General features: G+C 39.9%; 1 protein-coding gene across 4 annotated transcripts in view; it reads right to left on the bottom strand.

Moving 5' to 3' along the window:
• Positions 1-304: 304 nt before the first annotated feature.
• The window catches only part of PLEKHA8 (pleckstrin homology domain containing A8), a 52,818-nt gene continuing 28,251 nt past the window's right edge, over positions 305-24,871 (bottom strand). For 2 of the 4 annotated variants that reach the window (XM_047694182.1, XM_047694180.1), the window contains exons 8-14: positions 23,459-23,618; positions 23,016-23,101; positions 18,279-18,337; positions 17,766-17,896; positions 16,865-16,935; positions 6,851-6,912; positions 1,457-1,708 (exon numbers count right to left, since the gene is read on the bottom strand). In XM_047694182.1, the coding sequence (XP_047550138.1) occupies positions 1,511-1,708; positions 6,851-6,912; positions 16,865-16,935; positions 17,766-17,896; positions 18,279-18,337; positions 23,016-23,101; positions 23,459-23,618 (767 nt within the window). In that variant the 3' untranslated portion in view covers positions 1,457-1,510. Of the gene's footprint in view, positions 1,183-1,456; positions 1,709-6,850; positions 6,913-14,538; positions 14,610-16,864; positions 16,936-17,765; positions 17,897-18,278; positions 18,338-23,015; positions 23,102-23,458; positions 23,619-24,871 lie in introns of those variants that run through there. The other 2 variants (XM_047694181.1, XM_047694183.1) reach the window with 2 other exon arrangements.

Below are 24,871 nucleotides of genomic sequence, written 5' to 3'. Positions count from 1 at the left end.
CCGAAGCCTGCTGGCTGGGCGCTGAGGCCAGTTCAATCAAGAAAACTGTGAGCAAACTTGCTCCATTTCTCGCTCTCCCTTTAACTATTGTATTTCTTTTTTTTTTTTTAAAGATTTTATTTATTTATTTAACAGAGAGAAATCACAAGTAGGCAGAGAGGCAGGCAGAGAGAGAGGAGGAAGCAGGCTCCCTGCTGAGCAGAAAGCCCGATGTGGGGCTCCAACCCAGGACCTGGGATCATGACCTGAGCCGAAGGCAGCGGCTTAACCCACTGAGCCACCCAGGCGCCCCTAACTATTGTATTTCAATGGAAATACAATTTCTATTTTTGGGGGAAAAGGGGACCTATCATTTAGTTCATGTGGAAGATGGGGAGTCCTGTGAACTAAAATTTAAACTAGAATTTAATCTTGTGGTTCTTCAACCCTGGGTGCAAAAGAATCACCTCTAAATTTTATTCAAATGCAGATTCCTAAGTCCCACCCCCGCTATTCTGGTCCTTCAGGTGAGGGTAAAGCCTGGGAATTTGCTTTTTTTTTTTTTTTTTTTTTTTTTTTTTAAATTTTTTTATAAACATACGATGGGGAATTTGCTTTTTGAAGAAGCACTCCATGTGATTTTGATGCAGAGGTGGTCCAGATCACACTCTGGAATAACCTGCATCCCTCACTAGAAGCTGTGTGACTGTGAGCAAATTCCTCAACTTCCCAACCTTACTTCTGAAATGGACAATAAGCTTGGATGTCAGTTTCACTGGAACGTCCAATTCAGATGATGCCTGGGAAAGCATGCTGGCAAAGCACTGAATAGGGGTCATCTCGGGTGACAAGCAGCGTCACTGCCATGCTGTCCTCCAGCGTGGGGTTGGGTATAGGAACTGCAGTCTCCCCTCACATAAATAGGGATGGCACTCCTTGTGTCTTCCTCCTCCCACATGGACAGGCCCACACCAGTGCCCCAAACACCTGGACGACACAGGCTCTTCTTGCTGACAGAGCCATGAAGAAGAGGATTCTCTGAATGTCTAGGAATACCAGACTCCACATTTCAATAGCTTCCACAAAGTGACTTAGCTTCCCCCCCAGTTTTTAGTCTAAGTTGACTGAAGCACTGGCTATGTGTTATAGTCCTTGATACAGAATTTGCTCATTTTCAGCTTGGGTTTGGGAGGCCCATTAGAACTAAAGGGTAAAAATAAAACACAATACCGACAAATTAATTTGTTAAATCTGCTCTTACACTTGCTGTTCAAGTCTAATATAACAGCTATGATTTGGTTTCCAGGAGGCCCTTTGAACTGAAATATATAGCACCTTGATTTTTAAACACACAAAAGACATATGCATTTTAAAAAATTATATATAAAAGCACTAGGCTTTGCCTCCTTCTCTCCATCCCAAGGAAGGGGTTGGAGAGGGCTGAAGCTGCTGCTGGAAATTAAGCAGGGCAACAAAACACTTTAGCAGACTTTATTCCCTGAAGTTAGGAGGCGGCGCGGTCCTGCAGACGTCATACCACCTCGTCAGACTCCAGTCCGTGGACCTCGTATAAAGTGTCCAGGATCGCCAGCTGCTTTTCCATGGCGGGGAGGTAGAGGCTGAGGTCCCTCTGCATCCCAACACTGAAGGCTGCTTTCTGGTGGTCGCCTTCCTTTATGGTTAATGCGGCGACAAAGTCTTCATAGGACGGAGCTGCCCTCAGAGCTAACTGCAAAAGAGCTTCCCGTGAGAATCTCGCAGTGCGGCTCTTGCTATCGCCCAAGTGCACACATGCACACACACTCACACGCACGCAGAGAGAGCACAGCAAGAGTAAAACAGCAGGAAGACACCCTTCCAATCCATGCACGCTGAAACTGTATTTCAAACACCAACACATCCGATTCTAAGGCTGGAAGAAGCAAGCGTATACTTGGGCCATGCTGGGGATGAATGACACCAACAAATCAGGGAATGCTGAGAGAAAAAAGAGTTTGAGAAAAGCCCCCTCCTCATGCATGGTGTGATCCAGACTATTCTCTTTGCATCCTCAGAATCCACCAGCATACATGTTGCTCCCACAGTCGTGTTCCCACGTGGCCAGGCTTCCTGGGCATCTCATTTGTGTCCCACCTTCAGATAGGCTTCTTTGCCTATCTCTCTTTCTCCCCACATGGATAATATTTCCTCTGCACCCTTGAATATCTTCTAAAATGGAAGGGAGCTCACATTTGTTGTCTGCCAGTGCACTGATGCTGTGGCATATTTGACCCCAGTTAATGTGTATAAGGACCCTGTGCAGTTGATATCCCCATTTTACAGATGAACATTATACAGCTAATGTGTGTCAGGACCAGGATCTGAACTTAGGAGCGACTCTGTGTTTTTCCACCTTGTTGCCACACCAAACCACTTCCCTGATGGAACGGCTCCTAGACTCCAGATAGCTCTCTTCCCTTTGTAGGCCAGCTCTCCCCTAAGCCTGCCAAAATCTGCTGTCTGGGATCCACCAGACTGGCGCTGCTGACAGTGCTGGAGACTATGGAATCTTGAATTAATTACTCCACACTCTTTCTTGAGCTTCCTTATTCTTTAAGTCTTTGAGAATCAAGCCACAGCCCCTTTTTGCAGTTGGAGAGTGCCTGGCATGATCTGGCAGTGGTCAAAGCACAGGCCTGGATGAAGGAGACCTAGACTTGAATCCCAAACCTTTCCCATGTTAGCCTGAGAAGTTTAAACAAGCTCCTTAACCTCTTAAAACCTCCATTTCCTCATCTGTAGAAGAGGATTGGTACCAATTTTCTTATTTGAAAGATTAATGGAATACGTATCACATATTCAGCCCACTTTATGACATGTACCAAATACTCAAATAATGGTAGAAGTACATGGGAGAGAGCAGAGAATGAAAGGAAGGCGATTATGTAAAGAATAATATGACAAAATTTCCTAGAATTGAAGGATATGAGTCTTCAGATTTAAAGACCTACCCAGTGCTCAGCAAAATGAATGATAAAGACTAAAAGGAGAATATCATGAAATTTTAGAATGTAGGGATAAAGATCCTGGAAGCACCCAGAAGTGGGTTCGGGGACAGTTTATATACAATGGAACAGGAACTAGAATGTGATTAGAGTCTACGGTAGCAACAGTAGAAGCTAAAGGACAACAGAGGAATGCCTTCAAAATTGAGAGAAAATTATTATTAACCTAGAATTCTATACAAACCAAAGCATCACTCTAGAAAAGTGCAGAATAAAGACATTTTTAGGCATGTAAGAACTCGGAAGTTTAGCTCCCTTATATCACTTTTAGGAAGCAACTAGAAGACACAACTAAAACAAGGGAGAGGATCAAGAAATAGGGAAGTAACAGAACCTGGAAGTTAGTGTGAGATAGAGATTCAGCACAGGAAAACTTGTAAAGGAGAGTCTAATGCATAGCAATACAACAAGCCTGAATAGCTAATTAGGATTGGCATTGAGTTTAGAAAGTTCTGGAAGGGAAGTCTCCAAGAAAAAAAAAGCAACACAGATAACATGATACATCTATGGGTTCAGAATGATGGTGATTTGAGAGATTTGATAATGCAGGGGAAAATATAAAACCTGTATAGGAAAAAAAGACCCATAGAATTTTTTTTTCTTTTTTAAGACCCATAGAATTTTGGCTCATCTTCATCATGTTAACTTGTGATATAATTACATTGGGAAGGTAGAGCCAGGGGAAGGGAGATAGTGATAGTGAGGTCAAAGAAAGCTAAATTCTAATAATAACAGAAAGTCAATCTTAATGACAAAAACTGATAAGGCCAAAAAGAACAGCAAACATTGTTAGGATTCTGGAGGTCCTGGAGAAACAGTCACAGTAGTTGAAAGTGGCAGCCTCTTTGGAGTGAGTCTGGGAAGGTATGGACAGAAGGTAGGGACTGCTATTTTTTGTTAAAACCTTTTTGAACTTTTTGATAAAAAAACAAATCGAGCCCCCTCTGCACATGTATTTAGGTACAATATAATCTGTGAAAAGTTTTTCCTCAAAAAGTATTTCTCAAAGGTTCCTAGGGGTCTGTGATGCAGCCAAGCTTACTTGGGAACCAGTGATTGAACTCAACTGAGGAGGAAACCAAAAAGGTCAAAAGACAAATGGTTAGGACGCATGCCAGAGGTAGAGCCTGGCCTGGGCTTCCATCCTGTGCACTGCAACCGTCCTGTGAATTACAACGGCCTGAACATAAAAGTTCACTTTTTGGCTGGTAAATGACTCAAATTCCTGGAGTGTAAAAGATGTTTCCCTGAACAACTGACAGCAGTTAATGACTGCCCCTTGCTGATCACTTAGCACACTGGGAAACAGTACACTTTCTATAGTAGGAATGGCTTGCAGAATAACACGAGAGGGGCTGGAAGGGCCAATCTAGCTCTTCTATGAATATGGCTGTTGGCAAACACTCAACCTAATCTATTTTCTTAGAAACCAGCAACTATTAAAAATTATTGGCAATAATATCAAGAGCCTTCAGAATGTTCTTCCTTTTTAACTTTGGGTGTACTCCCTCACCTCTTGTGTTTCAGGTTTCTTTGTCTATGACAGGGTAAGTAAGAGAACACACTTTGCAACTATGAGATTACTAACGGTATGTAAAGCACTTAAAACAACAGCTGGTGCACGGTAAGTGCTCAAAATTCTAAGTTCTAATAGTTCTTGGTATTAGACATAACAATTCCACTTCTAGGAACCTATTTTTAGGAAATAAAAAGAGTTTTAGTAAAAAATGCATGTAAATGAATGCTGTTGTATTTGTAACAACAGACTTGGAAACAGCTTAAACTTCTAGCACAGAGGACTGGCAAATAAATCATGGTACCTCCATACTAGGGAAATATTATCCAGTCGCTAAAAATAATGATTTTCAAAGACGCTTATGGCATTTAAAAATGGCCCATGATAGAATCTTTAAGTGGGGGGAAAATAATACAAAATTGTACTACAAGGTAAATATCAAAAAATGTACATACACATACAGAGTATACAAAATAATTTTACAAATGTAACATGTAGATATAAAAATATAAACACCTATAAAGAGATATATATTTAGATAAGTATATAAAATTAAATAGAACAATATTAAAAGAATATGTCAATATATATAAAAATAAAAGCTAAGAAGGTAAAACACAAAAATGTTTAAAATGGTTATTATGGATTGGTGAGACTATGAACATTTTAATTTTTTCTCTTTCTATTCATCCATGATTTCTATATTTTTAAAATGAGTCTAGATTACTATATACTGGGGGAAATGCTATGAATTGAAAAGTCCTCTTAGAGACTCTTGGTTATGTTGAATGTTCTGCTACACTTGCATTCTTGTAGGCAACATCTCTTGGATCATTACTATTTGAGGATTAAACTCTGACTTCTAGACCACAACAACAGCTACAACAACACATTTAAGTTTCCTGCGAATAGGGCAACTCAATGTTTTTATGCTCTGTCATCTCAGCGGAAGCGGGGTTTCAGGCACCCCCAAGCAGTCAGGGTTTACTCCGGGAGATCACTGAATGTACCCAATTCCTTAGCGGCAGCCTCCGCATCACTGGCTGCGGAGAGCGGCGACGTGGGGGATGCGCGCTGCCGACAGCAGAGCTGGGTTTACACCCGGGACTCGAGTGAACAGTTCTGAGCTTGCAGAAGGGTGAGAGTACATCCTGAGGATTACCGAAGATAATGAATGTGGAAGTACCTCGCACTGTGCCTGGTACACAAAGGTGTGCGCCAGCCAAGTGGCTGCTCTGGTGACGATTCTGCCTCGCGCACGGAAGGCAAGCGTGAGCACTCCGCAGCTGCCTCTGCGCTGGCTCTGGCTGCAGGGAGCGCCGGGGTGTGGAGCTAGTCATTGCCACGCCCTCAAAACACATCTCAGGTCACTACAACTTATTTCTCCCACCGTCAATTCTTCCCCCGTTCTTTACCTACTCCCTAATAAATCATAACCTAAACAGTTCTCACTGCAGGCAAATAATGTCTCTTATCCTTTAAATTAGTGAAAGACATGTGCAAGGTTATTTCTACCTTATGACCTGCCACGGAACACTCACCTTGTGCGGGGTTTGCTAGTGTCCGCTGCACAAGGCTCTACCTTTTCACAGCTGTACCTAAGGCTGACCTCTCCTGAGATGCTGGGAGAAACACAGAACATTACTGCTGGCATAAAGGCGCCCTCTACTCCTGCTAAAAAAAAGCAGGCTAACTGTTTTGTGCAGGGGATACTGACTCCCAGGTATCTGTCTTCTCAGGTCAACATGCTGGGAAGGAAGGAGGAGCCGGGTAACAGGAGCCAAAACACGTGGAAGACAAACACATTCAACAATGGAAAAAACAAACAAACAAACAAACAAACAAACAAACAAACTGAGTAAGAAGAGGTTTCGAAGAAGCCCTGGCTACTGGCACACCCAATTGAGTTAATATTCAAAACCAAAATTTGACTAAGTGGAAGAAAAAAGCAATTTAAAACCTGAGAATTAAAAGGACCAAATACAATGGGCAGCAGAGGGAGCTCTGAGCTTGAAAGCACCACCCGGGCCTCCCAAAGCTGCAGAATTCCTGCTTATCTCTGCACTAATCAGAGAGGCAGAGTCTAAGAAAGTCACAGGAGCTGGCCAGGGAAAAGCTTGCTTGCTAACAGTCTTTTCCAGTCTAACCATTTTTTATTGCCGTTTCCATACAACCAAGACCTACAGACTTAAATAGGCAACACTGTGTTCTTATTCTTGAAAACGAAGCAAACAGAACCGCCATGCACACGAAAGAAACAAAACATCTTGCGGGGACCATCACAACACTGGAGGGCGGGAGGATTACTTACCGCAAAAACCCCTCGAACCACCCAGCCGTGGTGTTGCCGTAATGTTTTACCATAGGCGTTATCTTGAAAAGAAGAAAAACTCCATGAATCACGATTTCACCAGCACCTCATGTGCTCTTTGTAGCACCTCCTTCCTCAAGTACATGGTAGCATGATCCTACTGGTACTACGAGCTGACAAGAAACGTCTAATTAATAGATTATGTCCCCCTGAAAGTCTTAAGTAGGGAAAAAGCCAACATAGATTTTTTTTTTTTTTGAAGAAAACCAGATAATTCCACTCTTACCTTGTGTAAATGTATCTGAACTTCAGTTTATTACCATAGTGGGAAAAGTCCGCTCCATATCAAAAAATGAGAGAAGAATTTTGGAAAAAAAGACAGTATAAGAATATAAAAATGTGGGGCGCCTGGGTGGCTCAGTGGGTTAAGCCGCTGCCTTCGGCTCGGGTCATGATCTCAGAGTCCTGGGATCGAGCCCCGCATCGGGCTCTCTGCTCAGCAGGGAGCCTGCTTCCTCCTCTCTCTCTGTCTGCCTCTCTGCCTGTTTGTGATCTCTCTGTCAAATAAATAAATAAAATCTTTAAAAAAAAAAAAAAAAGATTCTCTCTTTAAAAAAAAAAAAAAAAAGAATATAAAAATGCAGGTCTCTATATGCCCATCCCTTAGCTGTCCTCTTGGTTTTCTTCTTTGTAACCTGATCTGTTACTCTTCAATTCTAACATCCTATTCCAGGATGTCAAATGTTTGTCCTAGAGGTCCCTGTGACCCTGGATATACAGTATTAAACCAAGAAACCTTTAAAACTACTATCGAAAGAACAGCTTAAAGTTACTAAGCTAGTTGTAAAGTACTTGGTGAGACCTATTAATGTAACTCATTCATATTCTAGACTTTAAAGATAAAAACCTATAATTTTTGTTCCAATGTGTTTTAAAATGAGATTCAAAAACTGGCATATAGTAATTTTAATTACAAAAAAAACTCAAGAGCAAAATAACTGCATTTTATGCAAGGGATGTGTTCCTAGAGGCTTTGAATAACACATGCAAAATTCAAAACCAATTTTTCCATAGGAAGAAATGCATTCTCTGGAGGCACAGATCTATATCACCACAGTGCACTTGTATCAATGCTCCATTTCATTTTTTTTTTTTTTTTAAGATTTTGTTTATTTGTCAGAGAGAGAGCACAAGCAGGCAGAGTGGCAGGCAGAGGCAGAGAGAGAAGCAAGCTCCCTGCTGGACAAGGAGCCCGATGCGGGACTCGATCACAGGACCCCCAGATCATGACCCAAGCTGAAGGCAGCGGCTTAACCAACTGAGCCACCCAGGTGTCCCAATGCTCCATTTCATTTCTAAGTGGCACCTCTAGTGTTTACAGAGTGCTCATTCCTAAGTAATAACATAGGATATCACAGGGGTCATCTAACCTTCTTCATGCTTTATCACCTCTAAACTTTATTCTGGGGGTGCCTGGGTGGCTCAGTCGGTTAAGCATCTGCCTTTGGCTCACATCATGATCTCAGGGTCCTGGGATTGAACCCTGTGTTGGGTTCCCTGCTCAGTGGAAAGCCTTCTTCCCCCTCTCGATCTGCCTGCTTCCCCTGCTTGTGCTCTCCTCCCGCCCTGTCAAAAAAATAATCTTAAAAAAAAAAACAAAAAAAACAAAAAAGTTTATTCGATCAAGATTTTCATCTCCTAGTTTTAGCACCAGTACAAGTGCCGCCACCATTTAATCAATGCTTAAGTGACATTATAATAGGATATGGAAATATTTCATATGATCACAAGAGCAGATGTTAAGATAATGGAAAAACAGACACCAAACCACAGCCACAAGTTTATGCAGTTAACAACAGTGTGGCTGACAGAATACTGCCAAAGGATGTCAGGATCAAAGGATGCATTTTACTGGCCGTGTGGCTACAGCTTAAACACACTTTACAATTTACTCAAGCCCTCTAGCTTTTCTTATTCCCTCTAGCTAATTCTTGTTAAACTTTTCTTTTTAAAATTTCGATGAGGCTTTATTAATACTTTTAGCTTACCCCACTATCAATTGTACATAATTCAACATTGCACAAAATATAATCTGTATTTTGTATAAAAGAAGACTAAGACTATACATTTGAAATGTAACAGATTTCTTTCGTTATCTAAGGTTTTAGGAAGAGATGGAGATACCAGCATCTAATAAGTTTAAGTATGGAGAAGACTCTTACAGACAGCCTAAAGGAGAGTTCAATTTCATTTTTTCTTAGGAGAACAGTCTGAATAGACTTAGGGTGTGCTCATGATATAAGTCCTCTAATGTTAAAATTTATCTGGTTGTCTAAGGGGAAAGATGGTATCAGGGACACTTACGCGGTATAAGACCTTAGCGAAGAAAGGGTTGCTGGCCCACTAAGTGTACAGTGCAGATGGGCAGAAAATAGTAAGCACAGCCTCCAAGGTAAATCAGGAAGACAATCAACTTTCCACCCATCCTTTCCAAGAAGCCATTTGGGCTGGCAACACACTGTACAGGTCCATGGGCGCTCAGTCATGAAGTGAGTCACAGAGATAAGATAGTGGGAATAGGGGCGCCTGGGTGGCTCAGTGGGTTAAAGCCTCTGCCTTCGGCTCAGGTCATGATCTCCGGATCCTGGGATCGAGCCCCACATCGGGCTCTCTGCTCGGTGGGGCATCTGCTTCCCTCTCTCTCTCTGCCTGCCTCTCTGCCTGTCAAATAGATAAATAAAATCTTAAAAAAAAAAAAAAAAAGCTAGTGGGAATACTTTATATTTCTTGTGATCTTAATCCAGGTGAAGTATTAAATGACATTTTAAATAAATAGATGGAATTCAATGACCTTAAAATCTGCTGGTGGACCTTCATGATGGAATGAGGTCTACCACACACCCCATACTGTGCAAGGCAGGGGAGACCCTCGGGTGATTTAAAATCAGTCAGTCCACTGCCCTCAGGAAGCTCCTGGGCTTATAAGAGCCGGCCACGTAAACAAAAACAGAACACGGCGTTCTGTAAATGGGTAACTGCTAGAGTAACGGTGTGTATACAGTGCTTTCTGCAGGAATAAAATGACAGAAACGAACCTAGCTTGCAGACATGCGGACAAAGAAGTCTCAAAGGCTGGGTAGGGCAGGGAGAAGGGTGGTGGCTGGGGGCATGCAGAGCAACGGGGAGTAGCTCATTGGGGCTGAAGATCACTGGGGCTGGGGCCAAGTGGTGAGGACCTTTATATACCATGCCAAGGATTCTGAAATCCCTTCTGGAGACCCAGTGATACTTCTAAAAAATATAACACTTAACTGCTTTTTTTTTTTTCTAATTTCACAAGTAATGCATGCTCATTGTTCAAAGTAAGGAAAACACAAAAAGGAGGGAACTGAAGAAACCTATAATCATGCCTCCTAGAGATAGCCACAGTGGGCATTCTGGGGTTATATTCTCTTTGTCTTTTTTCCTACACAGACTGTATCATGATCTAGCAGTCATGATCATTCTGACTGGGAACTGTAGTAGAAGTTCAGTATGCAGCAAATGCAGCCTTCTGGGTCCCTCAGTCTTCAGCTCCAAAGCGTTCCTGGCTGGACACTCTGCCTCTTTACAAAGGCTCTGGATCCAGTGCTATTCCAGCCGCAGGACTCTACACTTTTCCAACACGTTGCTCTTTAAGTCCACCTTTCAAAAAAGCCCAGAAACACTTCTCTATGCCACTTTTTTTAGGAGAGCAGGAAAACGAAGGTGCTGTGAGTCCCAATAAGGCAGGCAGTCTGGTCTATGGAAGGGGGAGTGTTTGTATAGCAGCATGATCTGTGTCCTCCGGCCTGACCCTCCCAGGGGAAGCAGCTGTTCCTTGCTGGGCCTGCACCTTGCCAGGGAAGAGTTTTGCCACTGTACAAAATGTGGGCCAACAAGTCTAACAGAAGAGGGAATCATTCAAGAGAATTTGAGCTGGGTCCTGACCCAGGTCCAGGAAGACCACTCTTACTATTTAAAACCAACAAGTGAGAGAAAACTCCTTTAAAAAACAACAACAACAACAAAAAAAAAAACAGAAGAAAATGCAATTTGCCAGAAGTCCTTAGCTGACTCCTACAGCTTCAAATATCCCTGCCACATGAGGCTGCATTAAAATAAAATGAAGTCTAAGTGAGACCTATTTTAGTTACCTAGAGAAGATTAGATAATGAAATATATAAATCTTCACTGTAATATCCATTCTTACCATAATGCATGTTCTATAATCTGGAAGTATTTTTGGCCTCTGAAAGACATAAATGATTCCCTTCTCCCAGATCTTTGAGATGTGTCAGTTCCTTAGAGACTGAATCCAAATTTCTGAGTAGGAAGCTTGACAATCACCTTGCTCAATTCTTTTCCTTTTATAAAAGTAGAAACAGAAGACCCAGAGAGATGGTGACTTGGCCAAGGTCACAAAGCTAAAAACAATGAGAACTTGGAATATTCTTTTCACATTAAACCATTCTGAAAAAGTAATATTTACTCTTTGTGAGACAAAATAACGAAAAGGAAAAATGTCCCTTTTCTAGCAAGAATTAGAACCTTATTCTGTTAATGGAAACAATATAAATGTGATTTCTTTATTGGTAACTCAGAAATGTGTTCACTGAAGTATATATGTATGTATGGATGGATGTATGTATGGATGTATGTATAAAAAGATACTATTTTTAAGTAATCCCTACATCCAATGTGGGGCTAGAACCTACAGCCCTGAGATCAAGAGTCACCTGCTCCACTGACTGAGCCAGCCAGGCGCCCCAGAAATTTGCTGAAGTAGTTAGAGATTGATTATGCCTAAACCTGTTACAGAAAGTGAGAGAGAACAACTTTTCCATTACTGTTGGTAGATAACTGTTCTGTCCAGGAACTGCATATATGACAGTGTTTCTCTATTGTCAATCTGTAATTGGTAAGAATCTGTCAAGTCACTTCAGGTTGTAGAGAAGACAAAGGAGAGATACAAATCTAAAAGAGAGCTTAGGAAGTAGGTAAGTAAAGCAGGGAAAGGTGGAATCAGTCATTCACTGAGTTTAAGAGATGATAATCACCTCAGATCTTAATAAGCTATGCAGCCAGTCCTTGGCGAGAATTAGGAACCAGGAGAGGTTTGAAAGTGAATAAATATGAAAAATAATACTGGGTGAAAAATAATGTATAAATGTTACACCAAGTATTTAAAAGCTTAAAATATGCAGGACACTCCTAGATGCTATTTATAGATACATAAATATATAGTAAAAGTATAAACACGTGTATTATATAATAATAAAAAGCAAATTCAGGGTGAAGATCTTCTCTGGAGAATGGAAGGAATAATGGGGTTAAGGGGTGGTACATGGGTACAGTATTAAACTATTTTATATATTTGGTCAAGTGGTAGATATTTGTTCAATGTATGAAATATTTGTAATAAAACAACAAAAAATCAACAACAACAAAAAACTGAGCTAGCTAGGAAAGTACTGAATTCTTTAATAGTGACTAAGCTTCAGGTAAAATGAATTGTACGAAGAAAAGCCAAATCAATAACCAATGGACAGAAGTGAAGCAAGTACCCAGAGATGCCCTTTGCTAACTTTAGGCATTATCAAGGCAAAAACATGTATTAGAAACCAAGTCTGCCATTCAAGAAAGGCACATGTTGTGAATAGTTTAGGAGAGGGACTGACTTGATTCCTCTTCCACAGTATTTTCAAAATAACTAGACAAGTTATGATTTGTTTGTAAATATCAGGTCATGAGTTCTGACTTTAGCTCTCTACATAGCCCTCCTTGTCTCGGAAAGCCTTTTATGTTAAATGCATTTCACTGAGCATCTTATGATAAATTTTCCCATTTTGTGCTAGAGATCTTGGTTGGGTGAGTGTATGTTTACCTGACACTAAGCGGACAGAGCAGAGTGTGTAACACTAAGTACCGCGGTATATGAAAGGCCAGAGCAACTTACACAGAGGCTTTCCAAAAGTTCTTTTTGATGTGGCATCAGCTATAGGGTAGACCATTCAATATATCGGCCTTGTGGACCTAACTCTTCCCTTAGAATAAACTTTAGAGAATGCCATAGGACATTTAAGCGTTCAGAAAGCTCTTGACATGAGACCAACCAAAACAGTCCACTCTGACCATCATGATAGGAAATCCAAGTGATGGTTCAAATGCGAAAGGGGGCAGTATAAAACGTAAGGCCTCTTTCCAGATGCTGGGAAAACTCATTCTAGGTCACAGAACTTTAGTAATACAATGAATAAACCTATACTCTCCAGAGAGTTAATAGATGTCAAGGTTTCCATTGTGTCATTTAGGATTTCTTTTTTAAGATTTTATTTATTTATTTGACATAGATCACAAGTAGGTGGAGAGGCAGGCAGAGAGAGGAAGAAGCAGGCTCCCCGCTGAGCAGAGAGCCCGATGCGGGGTTCGATCCGAGAACCCTGGGATCATGACCTGAGCCGAAGGTAGAGGCTTTAACCCACTGAGCCACCCAGGTGCCCCTCATTTAAGAATTTTTATATATCACCTCTCATTTTCAAGGCCACTAAGATAATATAAGTTTTACGAACATTTACCTCAAAACCTTTCTTAAGCCGTATTTTCAAATTTGGGAGAGCTAGTCAAGTTTTATCCTTAATTTATCCCTATTATCTTGTTTCTAAGTTAGAAAAAATTTTGTCACTGGAGAACTAGCTAATTATCATGAAAAGGAGGCAAAATTAACTGATGCTGTGGCACTAATCTCAGTGCTTTTATTCCAGTTTATTCATTAATCACTCAGAAGCATCAAAATTCCCAAATAATCAAAATGTAGCCCAGTGACAGGTTGGCTTCAACATCCTAGCTCTATTGATTGGGTCCCAAACCTTGACCTGGATTAAAATCACCTAAAGGACTTCCTAACGCGGATGCTGTGCCCCATCTCCAGGGAGTTTTTAGCCTCCGGTGCTGGGTGGGGCCTGGCAGCCTCTATTTCTAGTAAGCCCGCAGGTAATGAAGAGGTTCTCCTCAGACCATTTTGAGAACCACTGTTCTTGAGATATAAGGAAGGTATTTATCCTCTCTAGACCTCAGTTTACTCACTGTCAAAAGGAGTATTTGGAAGATTAAATGAAATGTCACTCAAAAACTAGTGTCATTCCTACACTGGACTCTATAAATGGTAGCTGCTATTATAGTAACTCAAATTCAATTTTAGAACCTAAAACATGCAAGCTATTTGCCTTTATAAATATAGGTATAAACCCTTTCTTTTACCTACATTCCTAAACTCCCTCATTTTAGACAAGGTATCAGTTCTACTTATAAAGACTATGATTTCAAAACGAGAAGAAAAGCTGCTGACCCAGAGACATCTACATCAAAGAGCCTATGGGCTTTAAGTAGTTAATGTGTAAATGAGTATTTCTTATAAAGCTATATTTGTTTGCACAGAGCTTGTTGTGTCTACAACTGGAGGGGAGGGTGGGTGGTTAGGAGAACTTTTCTCTACACTGAACAGCAGCAGGAAACTTGGGACCCCTACAAGCAAAACTATGATTTAAATCATGAAAACTTCTGAAATAATCCTAAACAGCAGGATGAAAATCTCAAGTTTATAGCCCCCGTTTCCTCCCATTGAAAATAGTGCTGAAGGGGGAAGAGAGAAGGAAAAGCTGAGACTGACTGCGCTTACTGTGATTTCAAAGCAGCATCCTATCTTCCCTTACAGTCTCCTCTCTCCTCAGAAGGGTCCAGACTCCAAATCAAGCAAAAAGAAGGTGAGAAAAAGGACAAAATTAGGAGCAGAGCTACTCCAGAAAGGGGATATCCTTAATTTCTTCCCTACCTTCAGGGCTAAGCTTTTCTTTTTCACTTGTGTGTCCAGTAAGCAGCTGGTTCTATTCTGCCTCCACTCCAGGGGAGGGGTGAAGGAGGTCAGCAGTCACAGCCAGCCTGGGCCCTCACAGACAGCCGTAACAGAGCAGCAGCATCATGTGATGGGTGGAGCCCACCAGACACACTGCTGAGTCCCACAGCTTCTGTATTTCCTGGGGGTAGAGAAGCCTTCCTCCCCGTGTGAAATTTCCACTCTAGGAACTTAGTATGGAGAGAAATGTCTGGCTTGGCACCAGAGCTTTGTAAACTTCTCATTTCTGATTTGGGACCAGTAAGCTCCATTTTCTGACCCGTTATCAACTTCTTATGTCAGGATGATGAAAATATAAACAAGAGAAGCTAACTTCTATTAAGTATTTATTATGCACGACTTTACTAATCTTTTAATGTGCATGAACCTATTTAATCTTTACAACCATGTTTTTAGGAAAATGGTATCATCATTCCCATTGTGTAGATGAGGAAACCAGGAAACAGAAAGGGTAAGCAAGTTGCCTAAGGGCACAATGCTATCAATGGTGGAATCCAGAGAGCCCAAGATCTTAATCAGTCCACAAGTCATACAGTTCCATGATACTGATTAGGGGGCATGAATAGTTACAGTGAAAATACTTTGAGTACTGAAATCAGGACATGTGGGAAGAATACAACAAACTGTCCTAGAAATTCAAGGATGTATGAGAAGTCCAAAAAATCCACAGCCCAGGGACGGTGGAGAAGATCTTTTGTGGGAAATGAGGACTTTTTTTTTAAGAGTCTATTTATTTCACAGAAAGAGAGAGACTGTGAGAGCATAATCAGGCAAACAGGTGGAGCAGTAGCGAGAAGGAGAAGCAGATTCCTCGCTGAGTAGAGAGTCTGATGTGGGGCTCAGTCCCATTGAGCTGAAGGCAGACACTTAACCGACTGAGCTGCCCTGGGGCCTCAAAATGAGGAGTTTTGAGGCAGGGGGCTCAAAGTGACTCTGCTTCAGATCTTTTGTGGCCTTAGCATGTACTTTAATCTCTATGAATTTTGGATACCTAACCTGCAAAAATGGACTGACTTAAGGATTAAGTTGTCTAAATCCTTCATAAAGTGTTATAGAAAAAACCAGTTTTTATTGTTTCACAGCATACTGGCAAGTTTCTAGATAGGAAGGCCTGAGAAAGTCACATGGGGGCAGAATCCCTCAGGACTCATGGCTCAGAGGGAAGATTAACAGAAGGAACCAACAAAATGCCGTTGTGAATACTGGCTCCCTTTCCACAACAGAAGCACTTAATTCATTCATTTCATTATTTATAATCATGGCTATTTAGAGCTTGACCATGTGCTTCTCTACGTCACAATAATATAGGGCTTCAAAGTAATATGGAATTTCAATACCCACTCCTTACCCGTCATGCCTCAAGGCCCATGTTGGGAGAATTGCTTCTAGATGAAGAGTGAGAATTCAGCCATTCTATCAAGAGCACTATGAGGATGTTCCCAAGCTAATGTTTTCCAAAACTGATCTGACAGATCCAGGTACCTACCCACACCAGTAAACACCAGTGTTTACTAAGCACCTTACAGGGTTTCAGTCCCTGCATTATAAGATGCTGGAGATACAAGATGGCCTCTGACCAAGGCCTTCATCCTGGTCTCAGCTCTACTACTACAAACATGAGGCATTTGAGGAGTATATGATGATGATGACCATGACCCCCCCTTTATCTCACTCCAGAGCAAATTCCCAGGGTTCCCCAAACCCTCCCTGTTAAGGTCTCTAAAACTAGCTTCTCTTGGGACATTGATTTCGGAGAACTGCACTGAATCTGAAGATTAATTTAGGAAGAGCCCACTTCTTAAAAATGTTAGGCTTTCCTATTAAGAGATGGCTCTCCATTAATTTAGCTCTTCTTCAAGATATACTGATTTTTAAAAATTAGATCTACATTACGAGGTCACAATCTGATGAAATTTTTTTTTAAAAACGGAGCATATAAGAAACAAACATTAATAATGAAATAGAAAAGAAACAAAATCCACTTCAGAAAAGCAGAAATTTTCCCCTATACCCCGCCTCTTCCTTTAGGGGTCTCCATTCCACATTCTATTCAATGGAATCATCAAAATGTAAAGGATACTTACTCAAGGCTGTCTGGATATCCTTTTCTCCGTTTTTCACTTCTGTCAAAAATCCCTTTAAAAATTTGAGACCTCTAAAACAAAAAAGAGGAAGAAATATTTTCAAAGTTCACTTATATTGAATGGGTATAAAGAAATGGCAGACATCAGTGTCTTCCTCAATATCTCAAATATAGCAGCAAACAGGTCAAGTCACATGGAAGTCTTTTCTGACTTTCTTCCCTGTCATTTCCTTTTAGTTTACTCTACACCCTTCTCATCTGATCTACCTAAACAGTGGTTTCCAAAAAGTGGTCCTGGGACCAGTGGGAACTTGCTGGAAGTGCTAGTTCTGGGGTCCCACTCCAGACTTACTGAGTCAGAAAGTCTGAGTCTGGAGTGGAGCAATCTGTATTCTTTTTTTTTCCCCTAAGATTTTATTTATTTGACAGACAGAGATGACAAGCAGGCAGAGAGGCAGGCAGAGAGAGAAGGGGAAGCAGGCTCCCCGCTGAGCAGAGAGCCCAATGCGGGGCTCAATCCCACGACCCTGGGGTCTTGACCAGAGCCGAAGGCAGAGGTTTTAACCCACTGAGCCACCCAGGTGCCCCGGGCAATCTGTATTCTTAAGAAAGCCCTTCAGGTGATCGGATGCTATCAAAGTTTGTGATCTATTGATTTAAAGAGAACCAGTCAATTCTATCATCCTTTAGGATTCCTATGTTACATATAGGTTAATATCAATGACGTTTATCGCAAGGGAGGAAAAGAAAGACTTGGTGTTCTATTCATCAGGCCTTCTAGAAAAGGTTACTGGGTTGAATCCTCCACTCAGAAGTACTCTTTGTATAACATAACACTTTTTTTGCTGGTAGCATTTCGACTGAGCTGGATTTCAACTGTGGCCCCATCCCAGCTGCCTCACCTCTTCAGCCACAAGAGGGCTTCTGTAGCTGAGTTCCTAACCTGGGCTACGTCAGCCTCCACTTCATGCAGCACTATCTTCTGGAGGGTGGTGAACTCTTCCTTGTTGGTTATGTACTTCTGATTTACTTTCTGCAGGAAAAGCAAGGAAACGATCTAAGTTAAAAATGCTAAAGCTATCAAGTAAATCAGTATAGTATTGAGACTGATAAGCTTGTCAAGCAGGCTTTAAGAAATCAAAATAAATTAAGTCTCTATTACTTTTTTCCTTATGTTTTCAAGGTAATGTGTTCTTGTTTGAGAATTTTTATGAGGCTTAAGCTAGAATTAAAGTCTCAAGGCTTTAAAATACTGTTTTTAAAGCATTTTTTCTGCCTCAGAACTTTTCTCACAGCTGACCTATACTTTTCATCTTGACTATAAAACTCAACAATCGCAAGTGTTTCTGAATGAGGTTTCATGCACTACTCCCTCCAAATGTATGGTCTCCATAGAGACATGCTAGTATATTCACCTTAATATTTCCAACAAGATCCATTTTAACAGGAGCAAACACCGTAGGGCCAAGTTTGTCTAGAAGAAAAGATTGAAAACATCTTTGAAAAAGCAATTTTCTTAAGTGGCAAATATACAAATATTTTAAAAGATTTATTTATTTATTTGTCAGAGAGAGAGTGAGCAAGCCAAGCAGGCAGAGTGGCAGACAGAGGCAGAGAGAGAAGCAGGCTCCCTGCTGAGAAAGGAACCCGATGCGGGACGCGATTCCAGGACTCTGGGATCATGACCTGAGCCGAAGGCAGCCGCTTAACCGACTGAGCCACCCAGGCATCCCTAAGTGGCAAATATTTTTATAATAACAAAAAATTTAGCATGTTTTTCTCCCCCAAACTTTTATTTTTTATTTTTAAATCATTTTCCAAACATAAGTTTCAAAGACTTCTAAGATATGGTCATCACAAAATACTAGATTTCAAAGACTCAGTATCAAAAAAAGAATGCAGGGGCGCCTGGGGGCTCAGTGGGTTAAGCCTCTGCCTTTGGCTCAGGTCATGATCTCAGGGTCCTGGGATAGAGCCCCACATCAGACTCTCTGCTCAGCAGGGAGCCTGCTTCCCTCTCTCTCTCTGCCTGCCTCTCTGCCTACTTGTGATCTTTCTCTCTGTCAAATAAATAAATAAAATCTTAAAAAAAAAAAAGAATGCAAACTATCTCATTAACGATTCCCTTATACGGATTATATATTGAAATAATATTTTGGATATATTAGGTTATATAAAATGTATTATTGAAATTAGTTTAAAAAATAGTTTTATCTGCTTTGTTTTACTATTTGATGGGCCTGCTAGAAAATTTAAATTCATATATGTTCAAAAATTTAAATTCATATATGTTCAAATATTTCTGTGGGACAAGAACAACTAAAAATATAGCAAAGCGGTATAGCTAAAAAGCCAGAAGAGAAAAAATAATGGAATTCTAAACAATACTTGATTGATTGGGAAAAAAAGGCAGGGGTGGAGGTAGGAACAAATATAGGTAGCTAAAAACCTAAAACAGGAAATAAAATAGAATAAAAAATAATTGATTAAATGGCTAGAATTTAAGAAAAATAAAAAAGGAACAAAGAACAGATAGGACAAATAGAAAATAAATAGCAAGATGGTAGAAACAAATAGCAAGATAACAGATGTAAATTCATTCAATGTAATTCACTATACACAAAAGTACAGGAAGAGAGTGGTGGGACTATGGACACTGGGGAGGGTATGTGCTATGGTGAGTGCTGTGAAGTGTGTAAACCTGGCAATTCACAGACCTGTACCCCTGGGGCTAGTAATGCATTATATGTTTATAAAAAAATTAAAAAAAAAAAAGTACAGGGAAAAAACCCACAATTTCAATAATGCTGAAAACGTATTTCATGAAATTAACTCACTCATGATTATAAAAAACTACTCAAACACAAAAGTCAGCTCTATCTGTATGCTATCAACAAACAATTGGAAAAATACATATTCTTTACATAGCATCAAGAATTCTAAGACTTTAAAATGTATCCCTAACAAAAATTGTGTATGACCTCTGGTATGGGAAACAAAGGCAGAAGAAAAATTATTAAATAAGGATATTTAAAGTCCTTGAAACAGGCTGAATGACAGTCCTCTAAGGACTCATCGGCCTCGGCCTCCATGTTAATACTTTGCTAAGGGCAAAAGGCAATCCTAGCCAGAATCTGCCTCCACCTCACCCCACCACCCCTCCCCACCCCAACAGGATCCTGTAAGTCTATTTCAAAAAATAAAATTTCCTTTGGAAACTTCCTTTATCTTTAAGTCCCCAAGATCCATGTTGGCAGTCATCCCCCAAGCATATGGCCCATCAGTATACATCTGAAGGGTCTCATGGCTAAGGGTTCATTAGATGGTAATAAATGACATTTTCCCAAGAACAGCTAGCCCCCTCAAGGTTCTGGAAACCTTGCTTCCAAAATTCCTTTGAGATTTACGCTATCCCTAATCCCCTCCCAACTTGAAAGTATATAATGGGCCACTTTTCATGACCCCACTGCAGCTCTTTCTGCCCACAGGTTCTGTCCTTGTGCTTTAATAAAACCACCAAAGACATCTCAAGAATTCATTCTTGGGCATAGGCTTCAAACCCTAACATCTTTTCTACATCAATCTCTACACTAAGAACTATACAAAAACACTGAAAATAAAGAAGACATAGGTAAATGGAGAGATACAGCATGCTTTCAGATTAGAAGACTCAAAATTGTTCAAGATGTAAACACCCTCCTAATTGGTTTACCGATTCAATATAATCTTAATCAAAATCCCAATATTTTTTAAGTAGAAATTAGAAAGCTAAAATTTATATGGACATGTAAAGGACCAACAACTGCCAAAATCTTGAAAAAGAACAACAAAATTGGAAGACTTACATTATCTGATTTCAAGCTTTTTTATAATGGCACACTAAGACAATATAAGTATTATCATGAAAAAAATAAGCAGACCACTGGGACAGGAAACACAGTCCAGAAACAGACCCACACCTAAAAGATCCACTGATTTTCAACAAAGCTGCCAAAATAATATAAAAGGGAATATATTTTCTTTTAAAGAAATGGTTTCTGAACAACCAGATAGCATAAGGGAAAAAAAAAAAAAATCTCAACCCTTACCTCACACCACATATAAAAATTAATTCTAAGATGTATAAATGTAAACATAAAATCAAGACTAAAGGGAATAGAAAACACATGAGAATATCTTCATGACCTTGGGTGTAAACACAGATTTCTTAGGCACTAAAAGTACTAACTATAAAAGAAAGAAAATAGATACATGGATTTCATGAAAATGAAAAGCTGCTCTTCAAAGACATCAAGAAAAGAAAGTCATTGCTTGGGGAAAATATTCACAATGCATATGTCTATAATGGAATGCTTTTGAGAATATATAGTGAATGCTCACAACTCAATACAAAGAACACTAACCAATTTGAAAAAATGGATTAAAGATTTGAAAAGACTTCACAATGAGGGAGATAGCAATGGCCGATAATTACATTAAGAAGTGTTCAACATCATTAGTCATTGAGAAAGTGTAGAGACCAAGGGCACCCCAAGGTGGGCCACTTGAACATGAAGATTATTTTGAGTTAACAGCAATCAAATCCCAGCAGATTCAGGAAAAATTCTTTACCTTCCCTTTGACTGCTTAAATTTACATTAGAAAGGAAAGCCTGTCCCAGGAAGAATGCAATTAACAGATTTCTCTTTACTTAAGAAACTTATGTGCATAACAGGGCAGCCTTCATTTTCCAAACATTTCCTCTTATCTTCCTAATGGTTTTCCTCCCCTTTGTACCTCCACCCTCAGGCCCCTAACTCTTTCCTCTGGGCAGGAAGTCATATAAGCCTCATGTTCCCTGTCTTTGTAATTTCATGTCTGTGTGGATTCTCCATATGTGTGGAATTAAATTTGATTTTCCCCTGTTATTCTGTCTCATGTCAAAGTGATTCTTGGTCCAACCAGAGGACCCCGAGGAGAAAGTAAATTTCTTCCTTCCCAACACAAGTTAAAACCGCAATGATACCACTAAACACTCAGAGGAATAGCCAGACCAAAAACCTCAATACCACCAAGTGTTAGTGCAGATGAGAAGCAACCAGAATACTCATACATTGCTGTTGGGACTGTATGACTGTGTAACCATTTTTTATAAAGTGAAACAGATGAACCCAATGAACTGGCAATTCTACTCCTAGGTATTTACTCAAGATATGAAAAAATATGCCGCAGACACAAAAATACTCAGAGCAATTTCACTGGTAATAGCCCCAAATAAGAAACTACCCAAATGTCCATCCATCAATAGAAGAATGAATAAACAAATTACACATTCATTTAATAGAATACTATTCTGCAATAAAAAGGAATGAACTACGGATACATGTAACAATAAGGATGAAAACATTACACTGAGAGAAAAACACAGATGAAAAAGAATAGATAGTATGATTATGATTCTCCTATATGAGACTTTAGAAAAGGCAAAACTAATCTATGGTGACAGAAATCAGTAAAATAGTTGCCTTGGGCTGGGTGATAGTCACGGGCTGACTGGCACAGGGAACATGCTGGTGTGATGAAAACATTTTATATCTTGATAGGGATATGGATTACATGGGGGTACATGTGTTTATCAAACATTACTGAATCATAATACATAAGTTCTACGTAAGTTATATCTCAATTTCAAAAAAAGATATTAAAAATTTCAAAAAAATGAATTAAAAAAAGATGCATAGCTAAGTATGTCATAAAATAAATTTGAACACATTAGTGATGCCTGGTTCTACTGACTCTATATTTGAACTTAAATTTATACATATAATTTTTAAATCTTTGAAAAAATGTTTTAACGGTATCATTATACTAATGGATTTGAAGGTCCGTTCCGCAACTACTTTTTTTAAAAGTATAATTTCTCGAAAACAAAATTCCCTTTTTTCCTTATACTACTCTGTGGCCAATACTTAATCATTGGTAGGAATAAAAAGCAAACATGCAATAATGCTCAAAGCCAAACAGTTTTAACTACATGTGGCTAGTGATATGGAGAGGTAGCCAAGAAGGGTCATTTCACTCTATATATAGTTCAGGATATTTCTGCTACAAAATAACAGCAGTGGGACAGATTCTACAGACTAATGGATTTAAGACAAATGCAATAATCTTACCTAATACTGGAACCACAGCATAACATGACTCCAAGAATGCTTCTGTGGGAATGCCACTGTCTTCCAGAAGTTCAATGTCACTAAAGCTAAACAATTTGGTGATATAAAAGGAGAAAGATCGAAAATATAACATTAATACTCTCTGCAGTTCAGAGGTAGTCATGAAAATAGTTGCCCATCTGGAGAGCAAGTCGTTTGGCCTGATGTCAGTGATTATTCTTCTACTATAATATAGTCCAATAAAATCATTTTCCAGAGCAAGCAAGCTAAAATGTGTTCAGGGTATAGTCTCACAATCCAATTCCTCACTGCTTCAGAAAGGTAAAGCAGATACTAACCTCTGTTCTGTTAGACTATGCCATCACCTGAAAGGAACACCACACTGATTTTCTAGAAGGGAAGCTGGTATCCAATTGTCACTGATTTTAGAAAGTATCGAATACCTGGTATTCATGGTACTAAAAAAAGTTGGGATGATTTCTTGGCCTTCTTCCCAGTGGGATTCCGGAGAGCTACTGGAGGAGTTTGACGCAGGCTGTGCTAAGCTGCTATCATGATTCGCCAGACTGTCCTCTCCTTCTTCCTTCATGATCTCACCTTGGACTGCACATAGAAAATACCTATTACTAAACTACTATTTGTATGTTACAAAATTAATATATATTCCTTGTTGAATATTTCTAAAACACAGAAAAGCTCACAGAAATGAAAATCAGGGCGCCTGGGTGACTCAGTGGGTTAAAGCCGCTGCCTTCGGCTCAGGTCATGATCCCGGGGTCCTGGGATGGAGCCCCGCATCGGGCTCTCTGCTCAGCAGGGTGCCTGCTTCCCTTCCTCTCTCTCTCTGCCTGCCTCTCTACCTACTTGTGATCTCTGTCTGTCAAATAAATAAATAAAATCTTTAAAAAAAAAAAATCAGTGAAATACAATATACACACACAAACAAAATTGGGTTTAAATATATGTAGGTTTATGTCCTGATTGTTTTCACTCAACAGTTTATCAGGAATATTCTCATTATCATTCAATACTTTTAAAATGTGATTTTAATGACCATATATATTGCATCAAGCTCATGTGGAGGGCACTTAGGTGGTTTCTAAAATTTTAGTGTTATACAGTCGATCCTCATTACCAGCATATTCTGTATTTGTGAATTTGCCTTCTCATAAGATTTTATTTGTAATCCTAAAAATCAATGCTTGTGGCACGTTTGCAGTCATTTCTAGACATATGTAGATGGTGAACATTTGAGTCGCCCGACATACATGCTTCCAACTAAGGTCAAACAAGGTAACAATCTGCCTTCTTGCTTGGTTCTTTTTTTTTTTTTTTTTTTTGGTTCTTATACTATACACAGATGTGCTTATGTAGGGTCATGCTTTGTGCATTTTGTTATTGATTTTGCTGTTTATAGGTGCCTTCAAGTGTAGTGCTGTCTCACGTTTCTTTAAATTTTTTTTTTTTTAAGATTTTATTTATTTATTTGACAGAGAGAGACACGGAGAGAGGGAACATAAGCAGGGGGAGTGGGAGAGGGAGAAGCAGGCTTCCTGCCGAGCAGGGAGCCCAATGTGGGGCTCAACCCCGGGACCCTGGGATCATGACCTGAGCCGAAGGCAGATGCTTAATGACCGAGCCACACAGGTACCCCATGTCTACTCTTTCTAAGTGTAAGAAGGCTGTGATGTGCCTTATGGAGAAAATACATGTGTCAGGTATACTTCATTCAGGCACAAGTTATAGTACCGTTGGCCATGGGATCAATGTTAATGAATCAACAATACATATTAAATAAGGTATCTTTAAACAGAAACACACATAAAACAAGTCTATATACTGCTAAGTCGACCAAA

Source organism: Lutra lutra, chromosome 11, assembly GCF_902655055.1.
Source record: "Lutra lutra chromosome 11, mLutLut1.2, whole genome shotgun sequence".
NCBI lineage: Eukaryota > Metazoa > Chordata > Mammalia > Carnivora > Mustelidae > Lutra > Lutra lutra.
The sequence above is the reverse complement of the archived record's forward strand: the minus strand, read 5'-3'. Positions and strand labels throughout refer to the sequence as shown.